This window comes from Octodon degus, unplaced genomic scaffold (assembly GCF_000260255.1).
Source record: "Octodon degus isolate 3935 unplaced genomic scaffold, OctDeg1.0 scaffold00107, whole genome shotgun sequence".
Lineage (NCBI taxonomy): Eukaryota > Metazoa > Chordata > Mammalia > Rodentia > Octodontidae > Octodon > Octodon degus.
This window is the reverse complement of record NW_004524683.1, coordinates 1887059-1903095: the sequence shown is the minus strand read 5'-3', so window position 1 is coordinate 1903095 and position 16037 is coordinate 1887059. Positions and strand designations below refer to the sequence as shown.

General features: G+C 36.2%; 1 protein-coding gene across 2 annotated transcripts in view; it reads left to right on the top strand.

The window, feature by feature from the left end:
- The window catches only part of Btf3l4 (basic transcription factor 3 like 4), a 29383-nt gene extending 14503 nt beyond the window's left edge, over nt 1-14880 (top strand). The window contains exon 4 of one of the 2 annotated variants that reach the window (XM_023724217.1): nt 14628-14880. In XM_023724217.1, coding sequence (XP_023579985.1) covers nt 14628-14681 — 54 coding nt within the window. In that variant the 3' untranslated portion in view covers nt 14682-14880. The remainder of the gene's footprint in view (nt 1-14627) is intronic. The other variant, XM_012516453.2, reaches the window with a different exon arrangement.
- The last annotated feature ends 1157 nt before the right edge of the window (nt 14881-16037 follow it).

Here is a 16037-nt window from a genome sequence, read left to right as displayed (position 1 = left end):
TTTTTTTTTTTTTTTGGTGGTACTGGGGATTGAACTCATGACCTTGAACTTGCCAGGCAAGCACTTTAATTTTTATTTTTATTTATTTACTTATTTTTTTATTTTTTTGGCGGAACCGGGGATTGAACTCAGATCCTTGCGTTTGCCAGTCAAGCGCTTATCCTACTGAGCCATCTCCCGGCCCCTCTGTATATACTTTTATTCTAACACAAAACTGCATTTGTCAATTCTTTGTTGTTGAAAGTATCATTGCAGTTTTAACTTTCTGAGGCATCAGGTCCCTCAAAACATTAGTGAATAGCTCAGTATACAAAAGGAATGTGTACACTTTTGCTGGTTCCCAGATCCCCGCAACCGCACTCCTTGTGCATTGACTTCTAACTGATTAGATAGCTGAGGAAATATCCATTGAATAACAATATAGGGTAGCAACTGTAAAGTTTCTGCATATTTGAACCTAAAGTAAAGAGTTTTTCTTCTTGTCTTCTAAAATTGAGTTTTTTAGAAACAAAATATTTGTGTTTTCTATAATTATAGTATTTTTGCAGACCTAAAATAAATTTTTAGGTACATCTAATATATTTTATATAAACTCCCTTGCTCACACACTTTTGCATTAAAAACAGCTTCGTGTGAGGGAAGAAAGATGCTACATTAAATATAATATATATAAAAACATAATTTTCAAGAAATGCTTAAAGTATGAAAAATGTGTATGACTTAGAAGCTAAATACATGACTTAAAATAGAAGCTACACTCATTATAGATTTGTTTTTTAGGGATATTTTAAACTTGTTAAGTGCTGAACTGAGGAAGATACTATCTTTTTGGCTTTTGTTAGTTTAAGAAAAACAGATAAACTGAGCATAGCCTTTTAAGCCAATGATCCCAGTATGTGAGAGGCTGAAGCAAGAGGGTCACAGTTTCAGGGCCAGCCTGGACAACTTAGCAAGATTTTGTCTTGAAATGAAAAATAAGGAGGGCTGGGGATGTAGCTCAATGGTAGAGTGCTTTTGGATTTTTTTTTCCATAATTTTATTGAGAAACAAATAGCAATGAGACAGTTTCAAACCAAATCCGTAGGACAGTTTCAATAATTAACACATTGCATACTCTCTTCCTAGTGGTTATTTGCTGTACAAGATGCGGACATGATATCCTATTTACAAACACCATTAGAACAAATCCCTCTATTCATTAATAGAATGTAACTATATCCTAACCACTTTGAATATACAGATACAAAATGGACATTATTCTGTATCCCCTTTTTTTGTAAAGTTCCATCATTTAAATATTACGGGTGTATAAACTCAGCAAAATATTCTAAAAGAGTTCAGTAGTCCATAATAGTAATGGGTCTTCCGCTTCACTGGCAATGTCAGAAATTGTTGACCTGAGTCCCCTACAGCTCAACATAACAGCATGGCTTTACTTCTTACACTTCGTTTTTATACTTTTCTGCTGCAGGGTTAAGACCAAGGTAAAGCAGGACCTATGCAACAAGAGTTGTGAGTGCTTTTGGATTAGATACCCAGTGCCACCACTTTTTTCAGAGAGGTAATCAGATTAAAAACTTGAAAAGAAGAAGTTATTGCCACTGTTAAAAATTATTGGGAGCCTGCCCCTTAGCTGAGTTCTTTAAGTGGCTGTTTCAACAAAGCAGTCAGGCTCAGGTTGCCGTGGTTTGATCCCCACAACTCAAGCCAGCCAAACCTGCCTTGAAGGCATTCGGAGAAAAAAAAAAAAAATCCTTCCATTTTTGAGATCCAGTCCTAGCCCAGGCCCTGAATTGCAAGTGAATAGATTTAATACAAGACACATAATTTATAACATAATATTCATCCAAACAGTCAAATGTAGAAATGCACCAGAGATCTGTCTATGCATTAGAAACCCAAAGAATCCAGTTGAAGACCTAGACCCCGTGGCAGTCTCCTGTACACATCCAGCTGGAGGCCTAGTGCCCATGACAATGTCTTATTGAAGTCTGTATCAAGCATATGCCCTGGGAAGGCTGAACGGTTAGTGCTGGAAGAAAGTCTGCTTCAGCAGGATGAAAGATCTGTGCCAGCAGGCTGAGGCATCTGCACTGGAGCCTGGAAGCAAGGCTCAAAGTAAGACCAGAGCTACCCAAAGAGAAATATAGCTATCCTCCGTAACAGTGAGGACCCGAACTCCTCCCATGATGAGAAGAGGCAGGTTCATATCAAGAATGCCAGCAGGAGAATCGACAGCACAGGCACTTCCCCTCTAATTTTCCTTTCATTCTGCTAGCAACAATCCTCAGGTGGGCCTTCCACACCCAGTACCATGCTGATCCTGTTCATCTGGGTGTTACAAATTGACACTTAATCTACCGCAATTTGTCTATTGATGGGCATATGTGCTGCTTGTAAGATTTAACCATTACAAATTGTCCTGCAATAAACATTGGAAGGATGCAACACTCTAAAAAAAAATAAAAAAAAAAATAAAATTATTACAGTGTATTCTGTGCTTAGACCTTTCAAGCATCAAATGAGTCAAAGATTGATAAGTTCCCAAGTACACCTTTGTCAAGTAAAGTTTTAAATTTTTATGAGGTATCAATGTTGGTGATGAATATTATTATTTTCCAAAGTTAAGTTCTCTTCAGAAATGTTTAAAACTGAAGGAGTGTTTGGGTTAAGACAAGTAATTTTTATGTATTCATTAATTTATTGACTTGGTATAATAAGTTATACATAGATTTATTTTATATATTACCAAAGACAAACTTAAAGCCATTAAAAAGTAAGGGACAGGGTAGTGTCATAGATTGTTCAAAGACAAAATTAAGGGCCAGGTTCTAGGAATGAATTCTTTTGGGATCCCTTGGTCTCTCAGTGTGATCTGTTATACGGGCTAATGGCAGTAGGAATAAGGAAAGATAGACAAGAACACAAAGCTGCATCAGATGATAGCCCCTCTGCCTGGTTGGCCAGAGGACCCCCAGAACAACAGTAAGGGCCTTTATTTACACAAAGTTGCAAGACATAGTTTTGCCTAGTGAGTAATAGCCCACAATGTCCAGGCAGGATGTTTTTTACAAGATTGAGGTAGCTTGACTGAGGCAGTGAGGCCTCATCTTGCCCTCCTACATATGATCAGTTTCCAGCTTCAGCAGCTCCTAACAGAAAGGCAAATTTACAGAGTATGATGATCTAGAAGCAAATTTCTGAAAATGTTAGGTTCTTTGACATGTTTAATATGCTTATTTAACAATCTAGTTGAATATAGTGATCATGTTGTTACCTTTCTTCCCCTGATGAGTCCGTCAACATTAGGATCTGTTCCATTTTTCAGGAGTTTAGCAGATTTATGTGGAAAGAGTCCCTAAAAGCACCCTCTGATTCATGTGCTTTAATTGTTCAGTTTGATTTATAGTCTTATTCTTATATTAGAGGATATATTTTAAAGAGAGGAAAACAAAAACAATGAAACAATTTCAAAACAAGATAATACAATAACAGTGGTTAATATATTGCATATTCAGAGTAGTTGTTCAGAGGACAGTTTCTGTCTTAATCAGGATCTAATTCTACTTCTTGCCAAGTCTTCTTTAATCTTTGTAGGCATAGCTATGAACCCTTCTGTACTTCTACTGCCTTGTGCTTAAGTTGCTCTGTTAAACATTTATTATTATCTCATATTGTGGTATATAATGAATGGTTCTTTATTAAGGAACCATTCGTTATTAAGTGATGGTTCAGATTAAGGTTTATTTTTCCCCCTTTTATTATTAGTGCCTACTAATTTTTAAAAATACTGAGTTTCTACCTTTCACAGTAGCATCCAAAAAATAAAATACTTAGGAATTAATCTAACAATGGAAAAGATCTATACAAGGAAAATTACAGCACTGAAAAAAGAGGTTGAAGAAGATACATTTCTTGCTCATGAATAGGAAGAACCAACATTGTGAAGATGGCTATACTCCTGAAGCATATCTCACAGATCTAGAGACACAAGAAAAGACCTAGAATAGCAAAGGCAGTCCTGGCCAACAAAGGCAAGATACATTATAATCCCTGACTTGACATTATACTACAAAGCTACTGTGACAAAATCATCATGGTACTGACAAAAAAACCCAGACCTTATGATCAGTGGAGTGCACTAAAAGATGCAGACACAACTACAAACACTCAGCCACTTTATCTTTGGCAAAAGGGCCAAACACATATACTGGCAGAAAAATAGCCTCTTTAACAAATGTTGCTGGAAAAACTGCCTTTTCACATGCTGAATACTAAAACTAGATCCATGTCTATCACCATGTACTGAACTAAAATCAAAATAGATTAGAGATCTAAACATTAAAACAGGAACACTAAATCTACTGGAAGAGAAAGTAGGTAGATTTCTTAAAGACATAGGGGTAGGTGGGGAGTTCATGAACAAAAACCAAACGGCACAAGAAATACTTCCAAGAATCAATGGTTGGGATCTCATCTTTTTGAAAAATTTCTGCACATCAAAAGAAATCAATGGAGTGAAAAGAAAACCCATAAATTTGGAAATTTTAACCAACAATATATAAACAGTTTTAAAAAATCAGGCCCTCATAATTCAAAGACTCAATCCAAAAATGGGCATCTGAGATGAATGCACTCTTCTCAGAGGAAGAAATACAAATGGAAAATAAATATACCAAAAAAAAAAAAATGTTCAGCAGCACTGGTCAGTTAAGAAATGCAAATTAAAACAATGCTGAGATTCCATCTCACCCCAGAAAGAATGGCTGTTATAAGGACATCAACTAATAACAAATGCTGGAGAGGATGTGGGGAAAAAGGAACCCTTCTCCAGTGTTGGTGGGAGTGTAGACTAGTACAGCTTCTGTGGAAATCAGCATGGGGGTTTCTCAAAAAACTAGGATTAGAGGTCCCATTGGACTTAGCTATTTCCCTCCTGGATATTTTTCCAGAAGAACTGAAAACATCTTATCTCAGTGATACATGTTCACCCTTGTTTATAGCAACATAATTTGTCATAGCTGAATCTTGGAAACAACCCAAATGCCCCTCAACAGAGGAGTAGATTAAAAAGATATGGTCTTTTTATAAAGTGTAGCTATAAGAAAGATAAACTAGAGGCTATTACATTTAAATGGATGCAACTAGAAACAATACTGGTAAGTGAAATAAACCCACATGTGTAAACATTGTATTGTCTCCCTAGTGTTAGACCTGAAAGAGTAAATAAAATCTGAAAGGTATGATATAGTAAAAAGGAAAGAAACTACTCAAAAGGAATATATAGTTGTGAAGAGGGAAATGAGAAAAAGCAAAAAAAAAGGAAGGAGAAAAAATCATGTATGTGCACAGGATAGCTAAAATGGTTGTATACTAATTCCTGTTGTTTCTTTAAAGGTAGCAGTTAATGCTTAAAATTTGTATTTATCAGTTTTACATACTTATGTCTGGCAAGCTGAGCAAATACATTGAAGACAGCAATGCAGTATAACAACCATTGTTGAATATATATCATCTTTGTTTAAAAATTATGTATTGTTTCTAATTTCTTAATCTATTATTTTTCTATTCTCTTTAAAATAAAAATTTTAAAAATTTAAAAATAAAGATACTGGTTTTCAATGCATATATTTTGATTATATCAATCCCTGTTATCTCCATTTCTTAAGCCCCTCCCCTTTATTCCCTTTCTCTTTTCTAATATTTTCCCTTACATTTTCACATCATCTACACACACACACACACACACACACACACACACACACACACACCTGGAGAGCCTGCAGTATTTGTTGAATGTGGCTTATTTCATTCAACATTATGATCTCTACTTCCCGTTTTCTTGCAAATAACAAAATTGTGTTCTTTACTACTGAGTAATACTCCTTTGTGTATATGTGCTACATTTTCCCTATTCATTTATCTCTTGATGGGTACCTAGACTGGTTCCATATCGTGGCTATTGTGAATTGTGCAGCAGTAAATCATGGGTATGCAGGTATCCCTATAGTTTTCTGACTTTTATTGCAAGGACATATTCTGAGAAGTAGTATAGCTTGATCAGATGGTAGCTGTATTTTTACTTTTTAGGGAACCTTCATACTGATTTCCATAGTGGCTATCCTGCTTACGTTTTTAGCAAGTGTAAAAGGATTCCTTTCTTCCCTCATCCTTACCAGCCGGTATTGCCTTTTATATTCACAATAGCCATTCTGACTTGGGTGAGATGAAACCTTGGCGTTGTTTTGATTTTCATTTCTTTAATAGGAGAAGATGCTGAACATTTTTCATACACCTGTTGGTCATTTTACTACTTCTTTTGAGACGTATCTGTTCATTTGTCAGTTTGTTGATTGGGCTATTTGATTTTTTGGTGTTTTTTTAAGTTCTTTATGTAAGTCTATATATTAATCCTCTTTCAGAAGAGTAGCTGCCAATGATTTTCTCCCATTCTGTAGTTTCTTCACTCTTTAGTTTCTTTTATTGTACAAAAAAATATTTTCTTTTGGTTTTCTGAGACAGGGTCTCACTATGTAGTTGGGGCTGGCTTTGAACTCACTACTGCCCATGCTGCCCCTGATCTCATGGTGATCCTTGTGCCTCAGCCAGCTGCATTCTGGGATTACCATCATGTGTCACCATGCCCAGCTATGCAGAAACTTTTTAATTTGATGGAATCCCATTTGATGATTCTTGCTATTATTTCCTATGCTAGAGTCCTAGTCAGGAAGCCTTTGTTTAGATCTGTGGCTTCAGATGTTTCTCTTGTTTTTAGCAGTTTCAGAGTTTCCAGCTTATGCTTAGGTGTTTGGTCCATTTTGAATTTTATACAGCGTGATAGAATCTAGTTTCTATATTCTCTGTTATGTCCCATTGATCAGTGTGTCCGTTTTTGTGCAAGTACCAAGCTATTTTTGCTATTGTGGCGTTGTATTATAATTTGAAATCATATACTGTGATACCTCCCGCCTTGTACTTTTTGCTTAAGATTGCTTTGACTAATCTAGGTCTTCTTTGTTTCCAATGAACTTTATAATTTTTGTGTTTTCTAGTTGTATGAAGAATGTCATTTGGGGGCCAAGGAGATGGCTCAGTAAGCGCAAGGGCCTGAGTTCAATCACTGGTTACACACGCACACACAAAAAGAATGTCATTGGTTTTTTGCTTGCATTGAATCTACTAATTGCTTTTGGTAATATGGCATTATAACAATATTAATTCTGCCCACTGATTAATATGGGAGGTCTTCTCATCTTCCAGTATCTTCAGTTTTGTTTTGTTTTGTTTTAGTGTCCTAAAATTTTCACTGTAGAATTTCACTGTAAATTATCCGTGGTTAGACTATCATGAATGAATGGAGTTTTTTTTTTTTCCCTAATTCTTTCTCAGCCTGTTCATTTTTGGTATACAGAAAAGCTATTGGTTTTTTAAATGCTGTTTTTAGATCCTGCTACTTTTCTGAAGTTATTTATCAGCCATAAAAGTCTTCTGGTAGTTTAAGGGTCTTTGAAGTACAGGAACATATCTTCAAACAAGGATAATTTGACTTCTTTCTTCCTATTTCTATCCCCTTCATTCCTTTCTCACCTGATTGCTGCAGTTAAAATTCCATATACAAAGTTGAATAGTAGTGGTGAAATCAGACATCCTTGCCCCTCTCCTAATTTTGAGGAAATACTTTGGAGTTTTTCCTGTCCAGAATGGTGTTGGCTATGGGTTTGTCATGTGTGACTTTCACTGTATTGAGAGATACTTACTTTCTTCAGGGCTTTTATCATGTCCAAGGCTTTTTCTGTATTAGTTATGATGATGTGATATTTTTATCCTTGATTTTATGTGGTTATTGATTTGTATATATTGAACCATCCTTGCCTCCCTGGAAAGAAACCATGTTGATCATGATATATGATTTATTTATTTATTTATTTTGTATTTTAGGGAAGGCTCTACAGGGTGTTCAGGGTTTCACTACTAGATCAGACTCATAGTGATCCGCCTGTTTACAGCCTCCCAAGAGCTGGGATTACAGGTGTGTGCCACGCCCAGTCTCAATTGCCATCTCAGCGTGCCCTGGGGGTGGGGCCAGCACTGCAGGCCTAGAAATCAAACCCTCAGCCCCTGTACCTGTCTGCTGAGCTATTTGGCCAGCCCCAGTGGTCTTTTTAAAGTATTGTTGAATTGGGTTTGTGAGTATTTTATTCAGGACTTTTGCATCCATAGTCACAGATTTGAATAGTCTTGAAGGCAGGATGGAGTTTATTCATTGTTTATTTCATTCATTGTTTATCATCTAACATGCTGATTTCCTGTGATGAGTCTGGATATGGCATATTAAGTTATTTAAAATGGAATTGCTGTCTAAGAAATTAAGGAGCTGAGGTTTGGGAGAAAGCTTAAGGCTGGGAATGTAAATTGTATTATTGTATACATTTTAATATTTAATGCCTTCTTTTTCTTGGTTATTTTTCCTGAACCAGTTGTGCAGAGGAAGGCCAAACTTTACTGGCTGGTGATTATCACACTTTCTTCTCTCCGTAGCTAGAGCCTCAGCTGATTGATGGATAATTCTTAGTATAGGAGAGTAGAAAGGAAGTATTATGCCCATCCTATGCCATTTACCTTATTCTGTACCATCTGTTTTACTTAATCATGTAGAAATACATACAACACAGAGTTTGCCATTTTCACTTCTTTAATTTTTCTTTTAGAGGAGTTAGTATGAGAGGTCAAACTTGGATCATACTACCATACCACTAAGCTATCCACCCCCACCTGGTCCTGGGGATTGAACCCAGGACCTACAAAGCTACATTCTGAGCCCTTTTATTTTTTATTTTAAGAACAGGGTCTAAACTGAATTGCTAAAGTTCTAAGACTAGACTCAAACTTGGCAGTCTTCTATCTTAGCCTCTTAGACTGTGGGGATTTTAGGCATGTACCAGTATACCCTTCTTGCTAGTTTGCTTGCTTACTTGTTTATTTCCTTTATTTATTTGAGACAGGGTAACATTTAAGTTTCCCATACTGGGCTGGAAACTCAGTCCTCCTGCCTCAGCCTGCTGAATAGCTGAAATTATAGGAATATGCCACAGTGTTTAGGTCATTTTAACTGTACAATTAAGTGACATTAGTTACTTTGACAATCACTGTTGCTACCACCCAGCTTCAGAAGTTTTGTATCTTGTCCATCTGAAATTCTGTACTCATTAATTAAATTCCCTGTTCTCTAACCCAGACTCTTGTAACCTTTAATGTTCTTTGTACTTTATGGATTCCCCTATTTTAGATATTTTATAAAGTAGAACCATACACTCAGTGTTTATCTTTTTTTTAAAATATATTTTGTGCAGGGTCTCTCAGTGCAGCTTGGACTCATAGTAATCCTCCTGTTTTCAGCTTCCGCAGCACCAAGATTACAGGCATGCACCACCACATCTGGTCTTGGTGGCTGGCTCAGCATGCCTGGGAGTGGGGCCAGTGCAGCATGTGGTGCCAGGAATCGAACCCCAGTCCCTGAGCTTGGATAAGCAGGCACTTAGTCCACTGAGCTATCTTGCCGGCCCAACAATGTTTGTCATTTCATACCAATTTTACTTCGACATATTTCCAATGTCATCTATATTGTAGCATGTGTCAAAACATTACTCTTTTTATAACTAAAGGATATTCCTTTTTTTTTTTTTTTTTTTTTTTTTTTTTTTTGCAATACCTGGGATTAAACTCAGGACCCTGCGCTTGCCAGGCAAGTGCTTATTCTACTGAGCTATCTTCCCAACCCTAAGAGTATTCTATTGTTTTTTGGTTTTTTTTTTTTCAATAACAGTTCATCAATTTATTTTATTTTATTTTTTTTTGCAGAACCGGGGATTGAACTCAGGCCCTTGCGCTTGCCAGGGAAGCACTTATTCCACTGAGCCATCTCCCTGGCCCGAGTGTTCTATTGTACAGCTATAGCACTTAGCTGTTGATGGGCATCTTTTATTTTTAAAATAGCTTTATTCTTTATATAAAAATATACTGACTTTTGTAGAATATTAGGGCTCTTCAGAAAATATCCAGAAGATAATAACATATATCCATAATTTCACCACCTGAGAATTACCTTTAGGCTTATATTTCTTTGTCATCTTTTTTATGTATGTATGTATAACATAGCTAACACTACAACTAGATATACGAGGTAAAATTGTTTTTTCAAATAATATATTATAAAAATTATTTGCTCTCATTAAAAAACTCTAATATCAAAAAGAAAAACCCTCAAATATCAGTCCAGGTAACCACATATTTTAAAAATGGATAAACCATAATTTAACATTTTTATTATAATTTTTTGATTATATAAGTATTGTCTTTATCTCTGACTTCTTGCATACGGATTCTTGAAAATGTGAAAAGGAAGAAATATCTTTAGAATTCTGTATCCATATTGTTAAATTGTTGTTTCCAGAGAGCATGGCCATTCACACTACCTTTAGTGTACCTTGAGAGAATTCCTGTCTCATCAGACTCTTCCCGCCAGAGAAAAAAATAGTGTTCTTTGAATCCAGTTATAGTCTGAGGACCACAGTAAGCTTTCACTCATATCCACATTGAGTTCTGCTTCACACTAGCCTTTTTTTCCACCAGTGCTGTAAATTGAACTCATGACCTTCTGCTTTCCAGGCAGGTGCAGTAACACTAAACTATGTTCCTGGCCTCACACACTAACTACCCTTTAGAAACAATGAAATGTGAAGGACACTGACTTAGAAAAATATGCATGAATCTTACTTCCTTCAAAATCTGACATCTGTGAGCCTCACAAAACCCCAGATTCTTGTGTGCCATTTTGTTGTTTTCAAAGGCAGAGTCTCGCTATGTAACTGAGGCTAGCATTGAACTCACTGTAGCCCATGTTGGCCTGGAACTCACAGTGATCCTCCTGCATTAACCTTCCAACTGCTTGGATTCAGGCATGTGCCTTATTCTTTAAAAACTCATTATTCCACTCAGATAAGATACAGGAAGAGGGGCTGGGGATGTAGCTGGACAGTAGAGCACTTACCTATTAATGCCCAAGGACCAGGATTCAATGTTAGGAGTTGGGGATATGAATTTCATGATAAATATTTAAAAACAATAGAGTGCCAATAAAATTTGATTTCAAGATCTTTCTTAATTCTCAGAACTATAGCTAACTAGCTAGGTGATGATTTGGCTACAGGAAAAAGAAATGACAAAACTGAGGCAGCAACTATTAATAGTTGTCAAGTACAATTCTGTGATACTTTAACCATTTATTGCTGTATAGAAAAAAACAAATAAACATCAGATTTTACCAGACAGAAGATAGAAAGCAGCTGTGACCAATACATGTGCTCTGCTCAGGCTTGTAAAGGCAGGGGTTGTTAAGGTACTGGTAGCAGCATAGTGGGACCACCTAGAATGACTTAAAATGGCTCTGAGTTCTGTAGAATAAATTGGATTAATTCAGAAAAGTCAGAGCTATATGAAAAGTCACACCAAAGTTACAACCCAGAGGTTCTAGGCATCTTCAGTGGGGCCACTACTGATGTTCTTTGGGGAGTTGAAATCTGACAGCATTGTGCAAAAATGTATAGAAGGTACTGATTCAGCAACTAGCAATTATCTTGTGCTAGACACTTCAAAGAGTCCTCTGTCTAATATTTTTTGGTCTCTGATCTCAGAGTTTGCCTATTAGGGCCAAAGATTTGCAAACACAATTATATTACAAGACCATTCTATGTAATAGTAATACCCATGAAAAAAGTACAGTAAGTGCAAAAACTACTTAAATTTTTCACGAAGTAAGAAACATCTGACCTGAGCCTTGGCTAAATGGAAATTTACAAGTAGAGAAGCAGGAAATGATTCTTCTGCACAATAAAGGCAGCACATGTAAACACACTAGGCTTGAGAAGATAAAATGGTTTTAGTTAATTGCAAGATACTTTGGATTGTTAAAGCAAAAAGCAAGAGAGCAAAGATGTCCAGTTTTTGGATTGGGATTTCAGATTGACAGCAACCTTTACCCTTGGCTACCTTTTAAGTGGGGGGAAAGAAACCTTATATTTACATCAAGGGGATTTTTTTTTTTTTAATTGAAAAGGGGACCTAAGCACTGGCATATTAGCTAGCCTGATAGCCGTTATTTACTTGTTCTTTGCTCCTTGTTCCTATTCTATATATAGATTATATGACCTACTTACATAGTAAAAAACATCACTGAAATAAGTGAAGCTTCCATATGAAATGCACAGTTTACGTGGTGAATTTAACAAGGTCCTTATCCGTTCTTTTGCCTAAAAGGATGGGGGAGGTGTCGAGTTGTTCTTGCTCATGCAAACAACTGATAGTTTGATGGTTTCTTATAGATTGTTCCCAGGAACATATAACCACGTCATTTGCTCATTAGGAAGAAGAGAATATTAGATATAAAAATATTCTGGCCTTTTAAATTTATAGTTCAGTGTTTCATTCCCTGTGTTCTAAAACGGACTCTATCCTTTACTGGACCTGATATTAATGAAACAGTATCTTTTATGCCACCCCGTTTAAAACAATCATGAATTTTTTTTTCTTCAGTAGCAGGGATTAAGCTATGGCCCTCACACGAACTTCATCCCCAGCCCTTTTTTCTTCTTTTTTGAAATTAAAAAATTATTATTATTATTTTTTGCGGAACCGGGGATTGAACTCAGGCCCTTGTGCTTGCCAGGGAAGCACTTACTCCACTGAGCCATCTCCCCGGCCCCTTAATATTTTTTAAAGAAAATTTATCTGTTTGTTTGTCTTTTTGAGTCGGGGTCTTGCTGTGCATTTCAGTCTGGCCTTGAGCTCACTTTGTAGCCCAGGCTGGTCTCAAACTCGCAACAATCCCCCAGCATCAGCCTCCCATATGCTGGGATTACAAGCATGTGCCACTATGCCCAGCTTTTTTTTTTTTTTTTTCCTAAGAAAGAAAAACAATGGTAAAGAATTTCAGACCAAGATAGCAGGATATTAACAATGGTTAATGTATTGCATATTGTTATTTTATTTTAAAAGTAGTTGCTCAGATTACAAAATATAGGTATGCAGTGATGCACAACCTGTTCTTTACAATGAACTAATAGAAATTAGTAGCATAATTATCTTAGCTATCTTTGTGTGTGTATATATGTATATATTTTTTCTCTTTTTCCTTTTCTCCTTTCCCCCATCCCAGTTGTTCTTTCCTTTTGAGCAGTTCCTTTCCCTTTAACAATATCTGTTGTACATTTTCGATCTTGTTTACCCTCAGTTTCTTACACTAGGGAAACAATACAATGTTATCACGTAAGTCTGATTTATTTCACTTGTAAGTATGGTCTCTGGTTGCATTCATTTATCTATGAAAACCTCATGTTTGTCTTTCTTCCCCAGCCATTTTTATTTATTTTGTTTTTGCTTTTTGTTTTTTTGAGACAAGGGATTGTTGTGTAGGTCAAGCTAGTCTGAAACTCACTGTGTGACCCACGCTGACCTTGAATGTCACAGCAATCTTGCCCCAGCCTCCAGAGTGCTTAAATTACAGCTAGGTGCTACCATGGGCAGCATAAATAAATTTTGTGTTTCTTGTTATTGTTGTGGGGGGCGTGGAGCGCAGGTTCTTGCTATATAGTTCGGAGTGGCTATGGACTCTCTTTTGCTTGCTAATCCTTGTACCTCAGCCTTCTAAGTGCTAGGGTTATAGATGTGCACTGTCACACCTGACATTTTGTTTTATTTTTTAAAACAGGGTCTTACTAAATTGTTCATGCTAGTCTTAACTTCAGCTTTCTGCCTCAGCCTCCCAAGTAACTGTAATGGGCATGCCTTACCATGCCTGGCTGGAATTGAATTTTTGTAAGCAAAATATGTTTTAAGCACAAAGGTGATATTTTAGGAAGGAAATTAAACAGTAAATGCATAAATACAGGTTATATTCAAATACTCAGTTTGCACTTCACTAAGACTTGCCAGCTTTTGACATAAAGGCTATGAACTAAAAGACTGCAAAGTTCAGTTGAATTTTAAAACAGTACTATGAATTTTTTTTTTGTACTATGAATTTCTTTCTTGTGATTTTAATACATGCAAGTCAGAAGTGTCTAAAATGCTAATATTTGAGACTTCTCACACATGAAAGTATGAAATTCTCTCTATTAAACCTTTTGATTTGGGCTGGATTTGGAAAATATAGTCCTAACACATTCTTATTTATTGGTTTCCCATAGAAAGATTATTTGATTTTAGGATAAATTCAGGGCACCATCTCATATCACATCACTAGTATGCCCTTCACAGGCCTCTAACATTTTTCTCAGGCCATCTTTAGCCACTAACATTTGACCTTTCTACGTACACAGTAGCCATCTTGAGAATTACATAGTTTATCTTTTCTAAAGTTAATACAAATTAAGCCATGATCATCATTCTGTTTAGAACAGCAGTATTGAATGCTTACTGTAAATGATAACACTGAAAAGAACCTTAGGTGTAATATTGAGAGGAAAAGATATAGAATTAAAATAGTGGTTTTTGAAAGAAAACATTTGGGAAATTACTTGTGGAGTTTAGTTACAATTTTCCAGGGATTTGTCTTTATTTTCTCTGTGTTCCAGGTCTTGCCTGAAATTAGAAGTCCCTTTCTTCCCCCTCCTTTCTGGTGCTGTTAGTGGTGGTGATCACCTCTGAGGAAGAAAAGCCCACTTCCCACTGACCATGGAGAACACTCAGCATCTCTGCTTGATTGTGACAAGGGCAGTTTTTGGATGGATCATGAAATGCTTCTAAAGTAGTCAAGAGTTAACTCTCCTAACCTTTTTAATTTATAAGCATGTTACCACCAAGGTAACTTACCAGTGAAATCACATTATTTATACACTTCTGTAAATTCAGCTGAACACCCCCACTCCCCTGCCCCCCCCACCACCAAAAGCAGCAGAGAGAAAGTATATGAATGAAAAAGAAAAATAATGCCTTTGTTTCCAGTACTGGAGATCAAACCTAGAGTCTAGATGCGTGCTATGTAAATGTTCTCTCTGAACTATCTCACCAGCCCTTTTGACTTTGTTTTGAGATAAGGTCTTGCTAAGTTACCTACCTTGGCCTCAAATTTGGAATCCTCCTGCCTCAGCCTCTCAAGTAGGTGTGATTATAAGCATGTACCACCATGTCCAGCAAAAATAATAATTTAGATTGTTACAGGTACTGGGAATCAAACTTAGAACCTCACGCTTGCCAGGCAGGTGCCCAAAAATAACAGTTTAAATAAAATAGTATATGTTCAGCAAGTCCAGGAAGTGAAATAAATTGCATCTGAAATAATCCATTCATATTGGTGAAAGTTACAGAAATAATGTTGGTATGATTTTAAAGGTTTTCCAGTTACTTATACAGCATATTCAGGTAGGCAGGTGGGTGGGAGAGTTTCTTTTATATTTACAAAGGTTACTGGAGGTTATTGAAACTATCCTTAAGAATTAGAAGAACTAACCAGCACTGTACCATGTGTCTATAGTCCCAGCCACTTGGATGGCTGAGGCAGGAGGACTGCTTGAGTCCAACATAGCAAGATGTTATCAATAAATTATAGAAAGAATTATAGGAAGTGACAGAAACCCCTTATGGAGTAACAGCAGTTGAAATTTTTATAAATGAAGTGTTCAAAATAGTGAAATACTGGTTAGTTAAATTTCTGAGTGTTCTTTGTGGATTTTCAGTGGTTATTTTTACCATATATATTTCCTCTATATTTGGTCCCCAAAGTAAGATACTAGATTATCAAGTAGCATTTGAACTGATTTCATTTGATAATGTAAATTAAATAAAATAGTGGGTAATTTCATTAAAAAATTAGTTCTTGGTGATAATTCCTTTTTTTAAAAAAATATGAGCATGAACTTCCTTTTTATAAAGGTCTGAGTTTGAAATCTAGATTCTCTAATAAAATGACTATTTCTTGACCACCCTACTAATTTGTGCCATCCCACACAATTGTATTTTATTGCTAGTGTCTTTTTTCACCTATA